The sequence below is a fragment of the Bombina bombina genome, chromosome 6 (assembly GCF_027579735.1).
Source record: "Bombina bombina isolate aBomBom1 chromosome 6, aBomBom1.pri, whole genome shotgun sequence".
Classification (NCBI taxonomy): Eukaryota; Metazoa; Chordata; class Amphibia; order Anura; family Bombinatoridae; genus Bombina; species Bombina bombina.
This window is the reverse complement of record NC_069504.1, coordinates 718,682,412-718,699,874: the sequence shown is the minus strand read 5'-3', so window position 1 is coordinate 718,699,874 and position 17,463 is coordinate 718,682,412. Positions and strand designations below refer to the sequence as shown.

Here is a 17,463-nt window from a genome sequence, read left to right as displayed (position 1 = left end):
GCTAAGGTTCAGTGATCTATAAGCATAGGAGATAATCTCAAAGTTTATATATAAAAAAAATATATACAATCGTATATAGAAGTAATAATTTAATAATACATAAGTGTGTAAAAGTCTAAAAAGTACAATTCATATATCATAAAAACATAAACATAAATACACCTAAATAAATAAACACTGCATAAATATTATCTCAACGAAACTCCTTCAATATATGGGGCACACCTAACCTCTAAAGATGAGCTTGAATGAAGCAAATTACAGAAGAGGGGTGTAATATATATAAAGGAGATCACATTAAATTATACAGATATCAAATGATACACTAAATCTAAAACCTAAGAGTTAATATCTATTAATAACTAGAAAGCTCAGACTATCTGAGTATAACTGGCAAAATGTCAATGAGGATCCAAATACTTCAAAGGGGCTAGATACAATAAACACTATACACTTTTAGCAGTAGGTAGAACAAATAGTCCTCCCTATAACAGGAGTTTTGTTTATAAGACTCGAACACCGTAACCCACGATCATGCACAGCAGTGCTCCTGAAACCGGGCGATAAATACTTAAAAGGTACCACTCTCATATGCGGCTCAAGATTGATCCTATACTCTGATGAGCAAGATCATCGGCATATGAGAGTTTACTCTTCTATAAAGACAGTGAGCCGTGCTCTATATACTTTTCATCTACGCTGTCTACTATTTGTTTTATCTAAAAGTGTATAGTGTTTATTGTATCTAGCCCCTTTGAAGTATTTGGATCCTCATTGACATTTTGCCGGTTATACTCAGATAGTCTGAGCTTTCTTAGGTTTTAGATTTAGTGTATCATTTGATGTCTGTATAATTTAATGTGATCTCTTTTATATATATTACACCCCTCTTCTGTAATTTGCTTCATTCGAGCTCATCTTTAGAGGTTAGGTGTGCCCCATATATTGAAGGAGTTTCGTTGAGATTATATTTATGCAGTGTTTATTTATTTAGGTGTATTTATGTTTATGTTTTTATGATATATGAATTGTACTTTTTAGACTTTTACACACTTATGTATTATTAAATTATTACTACTATATACGATTGTATTTTTTTTTTTATATATAAACTTTGAGATTATCTCCTATGCTTATAGATCACTGAACCTTAGCTTCTAGCGCCAATATCATCCTGTATATTTTTATTTGCTGCCAAATCTCTGAGTGCCTGCCTTTCAGCCGTAGAGATATTGCTTTTTTGTTTCATCTTTTTTTGCGGCAATACATTTTTAATATCATTTTGAACAAACCTGATATGTCTCGACACCTGGGTTCATTGAACTGGGAACAAAAGTAGATATTTTTTTTTAGGTTCATAGATTTTAAATTAAATGCAACATTTCAGCCCATCGTTATTAGCCAAGACGCTATTTGCAGTGCCAAAATGTGCTTTTAATTTTATAAAGATCTTTCTCTACAGTAAACTCATTAACATAACCAGTGGGGCAAAAAGATAAGCCTTTGCTTAAGATGGACCATTCATCCTTAGTTAACATATGTTTAGAGATATTAATGACAGCAGTGTCTTTACCAGTATGCATATCATCAGCATAGAAACTGTTAGGATCTAGTATATCAGAGCTGGTAATGTCCTCATTGAATACAGTAGCATAAGGGTTGACATTAGCAGTATTAAAAGTCATTTCATATGAAGCCGGACAGGGGAGGTCAGATTGGTACCTTAAGATAGGTGTTTGTTTTCTTCCTTCCTTTCTGAGGTTGTTTGCTCCGTGTACTGCTTCACTGTTGGCGATTTTCTCCACTTGGCTCTACGTTTCTTTCCTCCCCTCCGGTATCGTTTTCTGTCCCAGAGCTTAAAAAATACTCAGACGAGCTTGAAAGGGAATTCCCTGTTGCAGTATTCTTTGGAGCGTGTCTTGTGCCTCTCCACATACCTCCATTCCTTCCTTGTCGCTTCCACATGATGTCACGGACGCGACCGTCATGTGACCACCGATATACCCTGTCGTTCTGATAGTCCTCCTCATCGCAACTGAATTTCTTCCTTTTGATTTCTTTAAGTTCCTTTTGGTAATCATCAAGAATTTTATTTGCCTCTACTTTGATGTTCTGCAGTTCCTCTGTAGAAAAGTGAGTGTTAATACTTTGTTCACATTCTGTTACAAGTGCCTTCTGTTTATCTATCTCCTCCTGGAGACATTCAACTGTCCAAACAATAATGTCAAAGGAACACTTGTTTAAAATACATTCAAATCTTTTTTTTTGTATTTTTTATTGTTGGCCATAATAGTGGGTCTCAGTCTGATTATCAGACCTCTTGGTATCCTCCTCACTCTATAGTACTCTGCTTGGGTGGTACTATACAGCTCATAGGACAACAGCTTATTGCGTGCCTTTTACCAATGCTTTTAAATGTTTGTATTAGATGTATCTCTTACGAAATCCCTTGATCCTCTTGCAAGGACTGTGATCCTAGAGGCATCTACATCCGTATAGGAAAAACATCCAAACCTTCATTGGGCACCTCCATATTATAGTTACTGTGCTTGAGACCTCTACAGGAACAAAGTAGACAAAGGTAGCAATAGGTCCAGTACTAGTATATACTGTAGCAGTTCATTATAAGTATCAGAAGTGCACGTACGCCTGAGGGTTCTGCAACTCCTCACATATGTATCCCAAGGAAAAACAAAAAGCGGCGTCAGCACTGTATCTTCAAAAGTGAAAAATCTTTATTGTGGTGTTATCATAGAAGGACAACAACGTTTCGGGTCACACTGACCCTTAGTCATGCTATGGAATGCTATGCTAAACAGTCTTAAATAGCATCAAAACTCTAATTTCTTAATCTTATATTTTAAAGTTTTTTGTATGGATCACATAATCTAGCTATGATTTACTTTTTAAATATATTGGCCTTTTTTATTATAATTGGCTGTTATATACATAGGGGCTGGCAGACTTTGCCCTGGGTCTGGGGCCCAGTGAGGTGTACTTAGACTTCTGTTTTTTTATCATCTCTTTGCAGGGGTTAAAGTAATCACATAATTATATGGAAGCATTTGTGAGAGAAAATACAATGCACTTTTATTATTGTATTGTTATGCATGACTGTCCAGGTGCAAAATCAGGATTTAATTGCTTGCTGATATAAAGTATGCACATATTACTTCATTGCAGGGACAAGAAACAAAATTTTTTCATAATTTAGATAGAGAATACCATTTTAAAATACTATACAGTTTATTATTTGTTGAAGGAGCAGCAATGCACTACTGTTTTCTAACTGAACACATGGGTGAGCCAATAACAATCAGTATATAAATCAAGCCACCAATCAGCAGCTAGAACCTAGGTGCTTTGCTGCTCCTGAGCTTAAATAGATAAACCTTCATCAAAGCAAAGGATAACAAGAGAAGGAAACAAATGAAATAAAAGTAAAAAGGAAAGTTGTTTAAAATTGTATGTTCTGTCTAAATCATGAATATATAATGACTTTACTGTCCCTTTAAGGTAATCTTCTAGCATTCCTTTAAAACTATTTTAAATGTCTATTCAACAGTTTATCACCTGCTGGCACATACACAGTGACATCCTTTTAATGGCAAAACCCAAAATTGTTATGGTGTTGTGGTGGGGGATTGGGGCGAGGGCGGTGTAAAAATGCACCTTTGCCTGTGTAGACAAAAATCCTTGCACCGGTGTGTTTATCCTCAGTCCTAGAGGTGTCAGTTTATGTGTGTACTCTCAGTCCTAGAGGTGTCAGTGTATGTGTGTATCCTCAGTCCTAGAGGTGTCAGTGTATGTGAGTATCCTCAGTCCTAGAGGTGTCAGTTTATGTGTGTATCCTCAGTCCTAGAGGTGTTAGTGTATGTGTGTATACTCAGTCCTAGATGTGTCAGTGTATGTGTGTATCCTCAGTCCTAGAGGTGTCAGTGTAACTGTGTATCCTCAGTCCTAGAGGTGTCAGTGTATGTGTGTATACTCAGTCCTAGAGGTATCAGTGTATGTGTGTATAATCAGTCCTAGAGGTGTCAGTGTATGTGTGTATCCTCAGTCCTAGAGGTGTCAGTGTATGTGTGTATCCTCAGTCCTAGAGGTGTCAGTGTAACTGTGTATCCTCAGTCCTAGAGGTGTCCGTGTATGTGTGTATACTCAGTGCTAGAGGTGTCAGTGTGTGTGTATCCTCAGTCCTAGAGGTGTCAGTGTATGTGTGTATACTCAGTCCTAGAGGTGTCAGTGTATGTGTGTATCCTCAGTCCTAGAGGTGTCAGTGTATGTGTGTATACTCAGTCCTAGAGGTGTCAGTGTATGTGGGTATCCTCAGTCCTAGAGGTTTCAGTGTATGTGTGTATCCTCAGTCCTAGATATGTCAGTGTAAGTGTGTATACTAAGTCCTAGAGGTATCAGTGTATGTGTGTATACTCAGTCCTAGAGGTGTCAGTGTATGTGTGTATACTCAGTCCTAGAGGTGTCAGTGTATGTGTGTATACTCAGTCCTAGAGGTATCAGTGTATGTGTGTATAGTCAGTCCTAGAGGTGTCAGTGTATATGTGTATCCTCAGTCCTAGAGGTGTCAGTGTATATGTGTGTCCTCAGTCCTAGAGATGTCAGTGTATGTGTGTATCCTCAGTCCTAGAGGTGTCAGTGTATTTGTGTATCCTCAGTCCTAGAGGTGTCAGTGTGTGTATCCTCAGTTCTAGAGATGTCAGTGTATGTGTGTATCCTCAGTCCTAGAGATGTCAGTGTATGTGTGTATCCTCAGTCCTAGAGATGTCAGTTTATGTTTGTATCCTCAGTCCTAGAGGTGTCAGTGTATGTGTGTATCTTCAGTCCTAGAGGTGTCAGTGTATGTGTGTATCTTCAGTCCTAGAGGTGTCAGTGTATGTGTGTATCCTCAGTCCTAGAGGTGTCAGTGTATGTTTGTTTCCTCAGTCCTAGAGGTGTTAGTGTATGTGTGTATCCTCAGTCCTAGAGGTGTCAGTGTATGTGTGTATCCTCAGTCCTAGAGGTGTCAGTGTATGTGTGTATCCTCAGTCCTAGAGGTGTCAGTGTATGTGTGTGTCCTCAGTCCTAGAGGTGTCAGTGTATGTGTGTATCCTCAGTCCTAGAGGTGTCAGTGTATGTGTGTATCATCAGTCCTAGAGGTGTCAGTGTATGTGTATATCCTCAGTCCTAGAAGTGTCAGTGTATGTGTGTATCCTCAGTCCTAGAAGTGTCAGTGTATGTGTGTATCCTCAGTCCTAGAAGTGTCAGTGTATGTGTGTCCCCTCAGTCCTAGAGGTGTCAGTGTATGTGTGTGTCATCAGTCCTAGAGGTGTCAGTGTATGTGTATATCCTCAGTCCTAGAAGTGTCAGTGTATGTGTGTATCCTCAGTCCTAGAAGTGTCAGTGTATGTGTGTATCCTCAGTCCTAGAAGTGTCAGTGTATGTGTGTATCCTCAGTCCTAGAGGTGTCAGTGTATGTGTGTATCCTCAGTCCTAGAGGTGTCAGTGTATGTTTGTATCCTCAGCTCTAGAGTTGTCAGTGTATGTGTGTATCCTCAGCTCTATAGGTGTCAGTGTATGTGTGTATCCTCAGCTCTAGAGGTATCAGTGTATGTGTGTGTCCTCAGTCCTAGAGGTGTCAGTGTATGTGTGCATCTTCAGTCCTAGAGGTGTCAGTGTATGTGTGTATCATCAGTCCTAGAGGTATCAGTGTATGTGTGTATCCTCAGTCCTAGAAGTGTCAGTGTATGTGTGAATCCTCAGTCCTAGAAGTGTCAGTGTATGTGTGTATCCTCAGTCCTAGAAGTGTCAGTGCATGTGTGTGTCCTCAGTCCTAGAGGTGTCAGTGTATGTGTGTATCCTCAGTCCTAGAGGTGTCAGTGTATGTGTGTATCCTCAGTCCTAGAGGTGTCAGTGTATGTGTGTATCCTCAGTCCTAGAGGTGTCAGTGTATGTGTGTATCCTCAGCTCTAGAGGTGTCAGTGTATGTGTGTATCCTCAGCTCTATAGGTGTCAGTGTATGTGTGTATCCTCAGCTCTAGAGGTATCAGTGTATGTGTGTATCCTCAGTCCTAGAGGTGCCAGTGTATGTGTGTATCCTCAGCTCTAGAGGTATCAGTGTATGTGTGTGTCCTCAGTCCTAGAGGTGTCAGTGTATGTGTGTATCCTCAGTCCTAGAGGTGTCAGTGTATGTGTGTATCATCAGTCCTAGAGGTGTCAGTGTATGTGTGTATCCTCAGTCCTAGAAGTGTCAGTGTATGTGTGTGTCCTCAGTCCTAGAGGTGTCAGTGTATGTGTGTATCCTCAGTCCTAGAAGTGTCAGTGTATGTATGTATCCTCAGTCCTAGAGGTGTCAGTGTATGTGTGTATCCTCAGTCCTAGTGGTGTCAGTGTATGTGTGTATCCTCAACTCTAGAGGTGTCAGTGTATGTGTGTATCCTCAGCTCTATTGGTGTCAGTGTATGTGTGTATCCTCAGCTCTAGAGGTATCAGTGTATGTGTTTATCCTCAGTCCTAGAGGTGTCAGTGTATGTGTGTATCCTCAGTCCTAAAGGTGTCAGTGTATGTGTGTGTCCTCAGTCCTAGAGGTGTCAGTTTAACTGTGTATCCTCAGTCCTAGAGGTGTCAGTGTATGTGTGTATCCTCAGTCCTAGAGGTGTCAGTGTATGTGTGTATCATCAGTCCTAGAGGTGTCAGTGTATGTGTGTATCCTCAGTCCTAGAAGTGTCAGTGTATGTGTGTGTCCTCAGTCCTAGAGGTGTCAGTGTATGTGTGTATCCTCAGTCCTAGAAGTGTCAGTGTATGTGTGTATCCTCAGCTCTATAGGTGTCAGTGTATGTGTGTATCCTCAGCTCTAGAGGTATCAGTGTATGTGTGTATCCTCAGTCCTAGAGGTGTCAGTGTATGTGTGTATCCTCAGCTCTAGAGGTATAAGTGTATGTGTGTGTCCTCAGTCCTAGAGGTGTCAGTGTATGTGTGCATCTTCAGTCCTAGAGGTGTCAGTGTATGTGTGTATTATCAGTCCTAGAGGTATCAGTGTATGTGTGTATCCTCAGTCCTAGAAGTGTCAGTGTATGTGCATACCCCCCAACTGTCCCGATTTTCGCGGGACAGTCCCGATTTTAAGGGGTCTGTCCCTCTGTCCCGAGTTGCTAGCCAGCTGTCCCGATTTGCCCCAGGCATTTTTTTTTTAAATTCTATTGGGCCCATACTCAGAAGCAGCTGGCTTTGCTCTCACAGGGTTAGATACCTGTTACATTCCCTGTGGAAAAGGAATGGTGTGTGGGTTAAGCAGGAGTACGAAGGCTGTATACACTCTGACCACGGGTAATGGTAACCTCTCTAACCTACCTCTGGTAATGATGATATCTAACCCCTGGTGATGATACTAGCATGCCTTCAGTTTTATACAATGAGCAGTGCTAATACCAGGGTAACGAACAGTGGCAGCCGCAGACTGCCAGCTAATGTGCTTGCCAACCCCAGGACCCCATACAATGAATTACAGATACCCATATATGATGTAGTGTGTGTCTATCTGTATCCATAACTGTGTGTGTGTATCTGTATATATACGTTTATGCTATGTAGTGTGTGTATGTCTGCATGTATTAATGTAAGCTATGCAGTGTGTATGTGTATCTGCATGTATAAGTGTGTATCTGCATGTATAAGTGTATGCTATGTAGTGTGTGTGTGTCTGCATGTATAAGTGTATACTATGTAGTATACTATGTAGTGTCTGTGTATCTGCATGTATAAGTGTATGCTGCATGTATAAGTGTATGCTATGTAATGTGTGTGTGTCTGCCTGTATAAGTGTATGCTATGTAGTGTGTGTATCTTCATGTGTAAGTGTATGCTATGTAGTGTGTGTGTATCTGAATGTATAAGTGTATGCTATGTAGTGTGTGTGTATCTGCATGTGTAAGTGTATGCTATGTAGTGTGTGTGTGTGTATCTGCATGTATAAGTGTATGCTATGTAGTGTTTGTGTGTATCTGCATGTATAAGTGTATACTATGTAGTGTGCTACTGTGCATTTTTGCTGACTTTAAAGGCCAGAATTTAGAATATTAATGGGGAATGCAGAGAGCAGTTTTAAAGAATTTATTATTAAATGTCCAATTAAGATAAAAATATTTAGCAATGTCTGTGCAAAGGATAATTAATTACATAGCTCACATAGCCATACCAATGGTTTGAGCTTGTGTTTGATTTGCTGCCTAAGTGTATTAAAATCTATGAATGTATTAATCATTTTATTTATATTACTTTGGTCTTATGATTTTTTTAAGCCCCGCCCACATATATTTTTTTTGCGGGGGGGGGGGGGGTGTCCCTCTTTTGAATTTTGAAATGTTGGGAGGTATGTATGTGTGTATCCTCAGTCCTAGAAGTGTCAGTGTATGTGTGTATCCTCAGTCCTAGAAGTGTCAGTGTATGTGTGTGTCCTCAGTCCTAGAGGTGTCAGTGTATGTGTGTATCCTCAGTCCTAGAGGTGTCAGTGTATGTGTGTATCCTCAGTCCTAGAGGTGTCAGTGTATGTGTGTATCCTCAGCTCTAGAGGTCTCAGTGTATGTGTGTATCCTCAGCTCTATAGGTGTCAGTGTATGTGTGTATCCTCAGCTCTAGAGGTATCAGTGTATGTGTGTATCCTCAGTCCTAGAGGTGCCAGTGTATGTGTGTATCCTCAGCTCTAGAGGTATCAGTGTATGTGTGTGTCCTCAGTCCTAGAGTTGTCAGTGTATGTGTGTATCCTCAGTCCTAGAGGTGTCAGTGTATGTGTGTATCATCAGTCCTAGAGGTGTCAGTGTATGTGTGTATCCTCAGTCCTAGAAGTGTCAGTGTATGTGTGTGTCCTCAGTCCTAGAGGTGTCAGTGTATGTGTGTATCCTCAGTCCTAGAAGTGTCAGTGTATGTGTGTATCCTCAGTCCTAGAGGTGTCAGTGTATGTGTGTATCCTCAGTCCTAGTGGTGTCAGTGTATGTGTGTATCCTCAGCTCTAGAGGTGTCAGTGTTTGTGTGTATCCTCAGCTCTAATGGTGTCAGTGTATGTGTGTATCCTCAGCTCTAGAGGTATCAGTGTATGTGTTTATCCTCAGTCCTAGAGGTGTCAGTGTATGTGTGTATCCTCAGTCCTAAAGGTGTCAGTGTATGTGTGTGTCCTCAGTCCTAGAGGTGTCAGTGTAACTGTGTATCCTCAGTCCTAGAGGTGTCAGTGAATGTGTGTATCCTCCGTCCTAGAGGTGTCAGTGTATAGGATTTAGACTTCATTATTTCACCTAGTGATTTAGCACATATTCTCCAAATGTTAATAGTGGGGGATAAGCCAGCCAAAAGATACACTTTCCTGCAGAATATGTAGGTCTGCTCTTATTTTGACTCTCATACATGCTTTGTAAATGCGTGCCCCCTCGTGGAAAAAAAATCCCCCCCCTCATTTCATTCCTTCTGGAGCCGACCCTGTGTATGCCCAAATGTAGATTTTAATCTATATAAAATAAATTTTAAGTTTTAGAAATAATTGCACCCATACCAAATTTTCTGTCCTCCCTCTTTTGTTTAATATTACATTGGTAGCAGGTAGCACCAGGTGGGTCTAATTATACATTTATCTGTAATCTCTAAAGTAATATAAAACTATCTAGTTTCCTGTTAGTAAACTAGATAGTGACACTGTTATGATAAGGAGCCCATAGTACTTGTTCAAGGTTAGTCTTTGTTTTCTTTTTTGATAGCCTAGAGAAAAGCTACAGTTCCTAATTTTTCTGGGAAGATTATAAAAATGTGACCAAGCATCACTAAACAAGGTCAGAGATTTATACAGTTGTGAATTTATAAACCTTTTGGTATATATTTTATAACAGCAGAATCGCCCCATCTTTTGTTATAAAATATTTGTCATTAAAAAAATTATATTATGTTTCTATTTATTTTATGTTATTATATATAGACATATTACAGGCAGCCAATTAGAGTCATATACATGTTAATAGAGATATTAACATTTACATAGTAGATTTTGTCATAAAACAGGGTTACACACAATACACTAGGCTGACTGCTGAACTACCAGACTGACAATATTACACCCAGTCAAGACAGGGTATAATGAGATGACTAAAAACCTTGTCACGTTTTACATCTTAAAGGGACAGTCAAGTCCAAAAAAAACTTTCATGATTTAAATAGGGAATGTCATTTTAAACAACTTCCCATTTTACTTTTATCACCAATTTTTCTTTGTTCTTTTGGTTTTCTTAGTTAAAATCTAAACCTAGGAGGTTCATATGCTAATTTCTTAGACCTTGAAGACTGCCTCTAATCTGAATGCATTTTGACCACTAGAGGGCATTAGTTCATGTGTTTCATATAGATGACAATGAGCTCATGCACGTGAAGTGACCTAGGAGTTAGTACTGATTGGTTAAAATGCAAGTCTGTCAAAAGAACTGAAATAAGGGACAGTTTGCAGAGGCTTAGATATAAGGTAATTACAGAGGTAAAACGTGTATTATTGTAACTGTGTTGGGTATGCAAAACTGGGGAATGGGTATTAACGGGATTATCTTTCTTTTTAAACAACAATAATTCTGGTGTTGACTGTCCCTTTAAGTATAAATATTTTTCTTTCACTGATACATTACAGAACCCCACACATAATTTTCTCATATGAGACAATTATTGTAACATAATATTACTATTATTTAATACTAAATACTATACTGCTAGTTATTTTCTTTGTTCCCCAATATTTGGAAGATGTGATTTATAATTATTTATTTACACAATGTCATCTCTCTCCCTGAGCACCCAGGGACTGTCATGCTAATATGTTTGTTATCAGAATAATATGATCTACCTGGCATAGCTAAATTTCACATGCAAGCTACTCTATTTGCCTTATAATGCAGTAATTGTTCCAAGCACATTTGTAATACATCATACATAGTGTAAATAGGCATTTCCATTAACTAGAGTTTTCTCTTACTATATCATTACATATTATTCATATTTTGTGGAAACCATTATCAGAACACATAACTGGCGTTTTTTCATCTGAAATCTATGACATCATGCACCCAATCCAGTGAGAGAGAATGAGCTGCCAATCAACCCGGGCATATTAGTTGTATGACTGCTGCTTTTTAATATGTGGTGCATATGCAGCTTTAACAAATGGTGCCCATAAGTTATTAAGTGAGACAAATAAACAGAGAGAGAGAGATTATGTGACAGAGAGAATGAAAAGAGAGATTGAAAAATAGAACTATACAAAACAAGAGACAAAAAGAGACAGAGGAAGTGTGAAACTGTGAAAAAGAGACACAAGGATTACAGAAACCAAACCAATGTATGTAACCAATGTATGGAAACTGTATAAAGCTTGTAATTTAGAGAATTGTATTATCTAACGTGTTTGTTGTGACATACTTACACCTTACCCTTCTGTCTGAATTATTTATCTCTCCACACAATAATAATAATGAAGTAAAAGCCTTACCTGTATGTCCTTTTTCTTTCTCAAATCTCTCCATCAGCTCGCAGTCTGGGTCCATGATTACACAAATGATTACACAAATGGTTAGGTTATATATTGAACATATTCAGCAAATATATAAGGTTGAGCGGAATCATAAAGGAAATGATCTAGATAATTGTTTTTAAGCCTTTCCCCTTTTTATTACATACATCAGCATGTTTTGCACATATCATGTATGTTGTTTATTATAATCCTATAGCTGAAATATTGGTTACTCTAAGGCTTACTAAAGGTCAGTAAAAAATACATACATATGTATATATAAAACATTTTTTTTTCATCCTAATATAATATGTAAAATATGTATTATATATAAATATGTATTATAAATATTTGATAATGTTTTTGGTCAGTTTGTTTGGAACTGTCCTCATTTTATCTTCTGTTTATCTTCTGTTTACATTTTTTACAAACATATAGATTATGATAAACTAAGTTAGGTTCCTTATATAATTTAGCTTTTCTAATGCTAAAGTAAATGGTACAATTCATTAAAGGTACAGGCATCTATTTATCAAGCCGTCAACCGCAAATACACTGGAATTCTGCAGCGTATTTGTGGCGAGCCTGATTCGCCTTAGTTATCAAACCCTACAAACCGGCAAAAGTAGAATTTGGTGACGTAACATACGATCTGCCGGACTCAGTCCGACACAGATCGATGCTTACGTCACTACAGATGTTCCGAATGCAAGTTCGGCACAATCTGACTACTTTTGTAAGCTATCAAATACCTACCAGGTACGCTCGCCACTATTCCGGCCCAGCTTACCTGGTTTTCAATCCGCCGCCCTGGAGGCGGCAGATGCCATAGGAATCAATGGGAGTCGGAAAGCAGCGAAAGCTCATGTTCGCTGCTGCCCGATATCCCATTGATTCCTATGGGAATGTTTACACCTAACACCCTAACATGTACCCCGAGTCTAAACACCCCTAATCTGCTCCCCCCTACACCGCCGACACCTACTTTATACTTATTAACCCCTAATGTGCCGTCCCTAAACCGCCGCCACCTAAATAAATGTTCTTAACCCCTATCCCGCTGCAACTAAATAAACTTATTAACCCCTAAACCACCGCTCCCGGAGCCCACTGCCACCTACATTATACTTATTAACCCCTAATCTTCCGCCCCATACACCTCCACCACCTACATTATATTTATTAACCCCTAATCTGCCCCCCTACACTGCCGCCACCTACCTACATTTATTAACTCCTAATCTGCCGCCCCCAACGTCGCCGACACTAAATTAAATTTATTAACCACTAAACCTAAGTCTAACCCTAACACCCCCTAACTTAAATATAATTTAAATATATCTAAATAAATATTACTATCATTAACTAAATAATTCCTATTTAAAACTAAATACTTACCTATAAAATAAACCCTAAGCTAGCTACAGTATAACTAATAGTTACATTGTAGCTAGCTTAGGGTTTATTTTTATTTTACAGGCAACTTTGTATTTTAACTAGGTACAATAGTTATTAAATAGTTATTAACTATTTAATAACTTCCTAGTTAAAATAAAGACAAATATACCTGTAAAATAAAACCTAACCTACGTTACAATTACAGCTAACACTACACTATAATTAAATTAATTCCCTAAACTAAATACAATTAAATACAATTACATTTTTTATCTAAAGTACAAAAAAAGCAAAACACAAAATTACAGAAAATAATAAAATAATTGCAAGATTTTTAAACTAATTACACCTAATCTAAGCCCCCTTAAAAAAAAAAAAGCCCTACTCTACACTAAATTACAAATAGCCCTTAAAAGGGCCTTTTGCTCGGCATTGCCCCAAAGTAATCAGCTCTTCTACATGTAAAAAAAAATTACAACCCCCCCCAACATTAAAACCCACCACCCACACAACCAACCCTACTCTAAAACCCACCCAATCCCCCCTTAAAAAAACTAACACTAACCCCTTGAAGATCACCCTACCTTGAGAAGTCTTCACACAACCGGGCTGAAGTCCTCCACAAAGCTGGCAGAAGTGGTCCTCCAGGCTCCATCTTCAAGACATCCGACGCGGAGCATCCTCTTCTTTCAACGTCTTCTTGCTGAATAAATGTTCCTTTAAATGACGTCATCCAAGATGGCGTCCCTTGAATTCCGATTGGCTGATAGAATTCTATCAGCCAATCGGAATTAAGGTAGGAAAAATCCTTTTGGCTGATGCAATAATCCAATAGGATTGAGCTCGAATTCTATTGGCTGTTCCAATCAGCCAATAGAATGTGAGCTCAATTGAACTTCAATCCTATTGGCTGATTGCATCAGCCAATAGGATTTTTCCTACCTTAATTCCGATTGGCTGATAGAATTCTATCAGCCAATCGGAATTCAAGGGACGCCATCTTGGATGACGTCATTTAAAGGAACATTCACTCAGCAAGAAGATGTTGAAAGAAGAGGATGCTCCGCGTTGGATGTCTTGAAGATGGAACTGATCCGCGCCAGATGGATGAAGATAGAAGATGCCGCCTGGATGAAGACTTCTAACCGTCTGGAAGACCACTTCTGCCCGTCTGGAGGACCACAAGTGAAGACTTCTCATGGTAAGGTGATCTTCAAGGGGTTAGTCTTAGGTTTTTTAAAAGGGGGATTGGGTGGGTTTTAGAGTAGGGTTGGTTGTGTGGGTGGTGGGTTTAAATGTTGGGGGGGTTGTAATTTATTTTTTACAGGTAAAAGAGCAGATTAATTTGGGCCAATGCCCAGCAAAGGCCCTTTTAAGGGCTATTTGTAATTTAGGGTAGGGCTTTTTTATTTTGGGGGGGCTTTTTTATTAGGTTTCACTGTCTCTATGATTTGCCAACTAAATGAAGTGACATCTTGATTGTGGCAATTAATAAAATGCCTTGACAAGTCTGAGCATTCAATCTTGTTTTTAATATCGTTCAGGTGTTCCCTCACTCTTGTTCTGGCCTCCCTAGTGGTGCACCCTGTGTATTGCAACCTACAAATGGTACATTCAATGAGGTAAATAACATAAGTGCTGCGGCAGGTACTGCAACTTTCATGGGTATAAACCTTATTAGTAACACGTGACTGAAAAGTTTGGCCTATTCGTACGTATGAGCAGGCGATACAATTGGTATAATTACATTTATAGTGGCCTTTTACTGTGAGCCAGCTACTCATCTGTGTTCTTGTTTTTTTTCAGTTGACTAGGAGATATTAAATTCCCAATAGTGCACCCTCTCCTGGATACATAATTACATCCTCCTTCAACTTAATCCTTTAGGCTATCTTCAGCCGATACTATTGGTAGATGCTTCCTGATGATACTACAAATATCGTTAAACTGGGGACTGTAGGTGGTTGAAAAGGTAGGTCTTGAATGGTCAAATCTTTTTGGGTGGTTAGTAATTGTGTCGCTTATAAGAGTTGCCCTGTCCATTCGTGATACTTCTAAGAGTGCTCTATTTATGGTCTTGGGCCGATACCCTCTCTGTAACAGAGACACTTTAAATTTGTTACTCTCTATCAGGAAATCACTGTCTTCAGAGCAGTTTCTTTTAATTCGCATAAACTGTCCTTTTGCCACCCCAAAACCTGTATGTTTTGGGTGGCTGCTTCTGGCATGTAATATTGTATTTGACATGATAGGTTTCCTGTAGAGAGTAGTTTTAATACTGTTGGTTTCAGTTACTCCTTCTATGACTATATCTAGATAGGGAATTTTGATCTTTTCAAATTGATACGTGAACTGCAGACCCACTACGTTCGTATTCAAGTAATCAACATATTGAATAGCCTCCTCCTCAGTGCCATGCCATATGAAGAGGAGGTCATCAATAAAACGTTTGTAAAGTTTAATCTTTAGTCTTGAAATGGGTTTCCACCTCCAAAGACGTGGGACCGCTCCCACCATCCCATGTAGATGTTAGCGTACGATGGTGCAAACTTAGCACCCATCGTGGTCCCACGCCTCTGGAGGTAAAAGTCACCCTCAAAATGAAAAAAAAATGTGGGTTAGAAGGAAGTCCAATGCTCTACAAATGAACATCCTTAGGGGATGATCATAGTTGCTGAAATCTTCTAGGATTTCTGCTACTGCATCTACACCTAGTTTGTGTGGAATTGCCAAGTATAGGCCAACCACATCTATTGTTAACCAGGAAGATGTAGTATCCCAATGTATCTTGTCCAAATTAGACACCAAGTGTTTGGTGTCACGCAAATATGAGGGAAATTGAGGGACCATGGGTTGTAGAAGGGTTTCTACCCAATTGGAGAGGTGTTCAAAGAGGGAGCCTATGCCAGACACTATAGGTCTACCTCTCACCTCCTCCAAGGATTTATGCAGCTTGGGGAGGTGATGAAAGATTGGTATAACTGGGTTGGATATCAATAAATAATTGAATGTGTCTTGGTCAATGATTCCCTCCTGAACACCATCATCAAGTCGATCCATAAGGTCCCTCTTGAAAGCATCCGTAGGATTTCTCAAGAGTCTAGTGTAAACATCTGTTTCATTTAACTGTCTCATGGCCTCTTGTATATATGAAGCTCTATCTAGAGCAACAATACTCCCGCCTTTATCAGCTCGCCTGATGACTATGTCATCATAGGATTGTAAATCTACCAGTGCTCGGCGGAGCTCAGGCCGTAGGTTTGGGTAAGTGACCTTATTATTGGACAGCTTGACTAGATCTTGTTCCACCCTGTGATGAAAGGCCTCCAAAAATGGACCTCTCATTCCTACAGGGTAAAAAATAGACCTGGGTTTAAATTGTCCATGTGAGACCTTTACATGTGCAGGGTCTCTCAAATAATGAGAGCCTAGATCCTGCAAAATGTAATAGTCTCTTGCCTCCTCAAAAGATATCTGAGATACTAGGATATATGTCAGTAACTAACTAAATAACTACCATTTGCATCATTGTCAGGCTGACTACAAATATCACTATAGGTATCATTATGCCAGAAATATTTCTTAAGGGTGAGATCCCTCACCAACATATTAACATCTGTGATGGTTTCAAAGAGATTAAATGATCTGGTAGGGACAAAACTTAGGCCCATGCTCAAGACCTCCAATTCGTGAGGTGTTAGGACTCTACCAGATAAATTAATCACTTTTATATCTGATATTTGTTGTAGTGAGCTCTGCCTCTTTGGGCCCTTGTGTTTCGACCTCTTCCTCGGGGTCCCCCTCCTTCTCTTTGGTGTTGGCCCTGGTGAAAAACCTGAGTTTCTTGGGGTTGTGTTGATGTATGTGCTATTGTGCTACATGCACCATAATCACCATCATTATCACTCAGAAAAGCTGCTTCACGAGAAGTGGGCAGACTAGCAGGAGTGCAGCTTCTGTTATCTCTAGTTTGTTGCCGGGTCACAATATTATCTGATCTAAAACTGTTTCTACCTCTGTGTGATGTCTCACTATTATTTCGGATAATACTCTTAGGGGGGTATGTAGTCCTCCTCACCACTAGAGTCACTCCTTGCTGATAGTGCACCTGCTTCATCATTAGTGCCCTCTGTATCAGAGAATGTAACTCTATTTTTAGATTCATTAAGGGGTGCACTAACAGTATTATCATTGGTAGAAATATTTATTTGGGGCTTAGGTTTAAACCTCCTTTGTTTGTGACCCTTGCTGTTTCTAATGTGCCATGTATAAACCCTGTTGTTACTACAGGGAGTGCAGAATTATTAGGCAAGTTGTATTTTTGAGGATTCATTTTATTATTGAACAACAACCATGTTCTCAATGAACCCAAAAAACTAATTAATATCAAAGCTGAATAGTTTTGGAAGTAGTTTTTAGTTTGTTTTTAGTTTTAGCTATTTTAGGGGGATATCTGTGTGTGCAGGTGACTATTACTGTGCATAATTATTAGGCAACTTAACAAAAAACAAATATATACCCATTTCAATTATTTATTTTTACCAGTG

The 17,463-nt window shown here is 39.1% G+C and overlaps 1 protein-coding gene across 4 annotated transcripts in view; it reads right to left on the bottom strand.

The window, feature by feature from the left end:
* The window catches only part of LOC128663538 (F-box/LRR-repeat protein 12), a 495,942-nt gene extending 484,383 nt beyond the window's left edge, over nt 1-11,559 (bottom strand). For all 4 annotated transcript variants that reach the window (XM_053717912.1, XM_053717913.1, XM_053717914.1 and 1 more), the window contains exon 1: nt 11,498-11,559. In XM_053717912.1, coding sequence (XP_053573887.1) covers nt 11,498-11,552 — 55 coding nt within the window. In that variant the 5' untranslated portion in view covers nt 11,553-11,559. The remainder of the gene's footprint in view (nt 1-11,497) is intronic.
* Between the last annotated feature and the right edge of the window lie 5,904 nt (nt 11,560-17,463).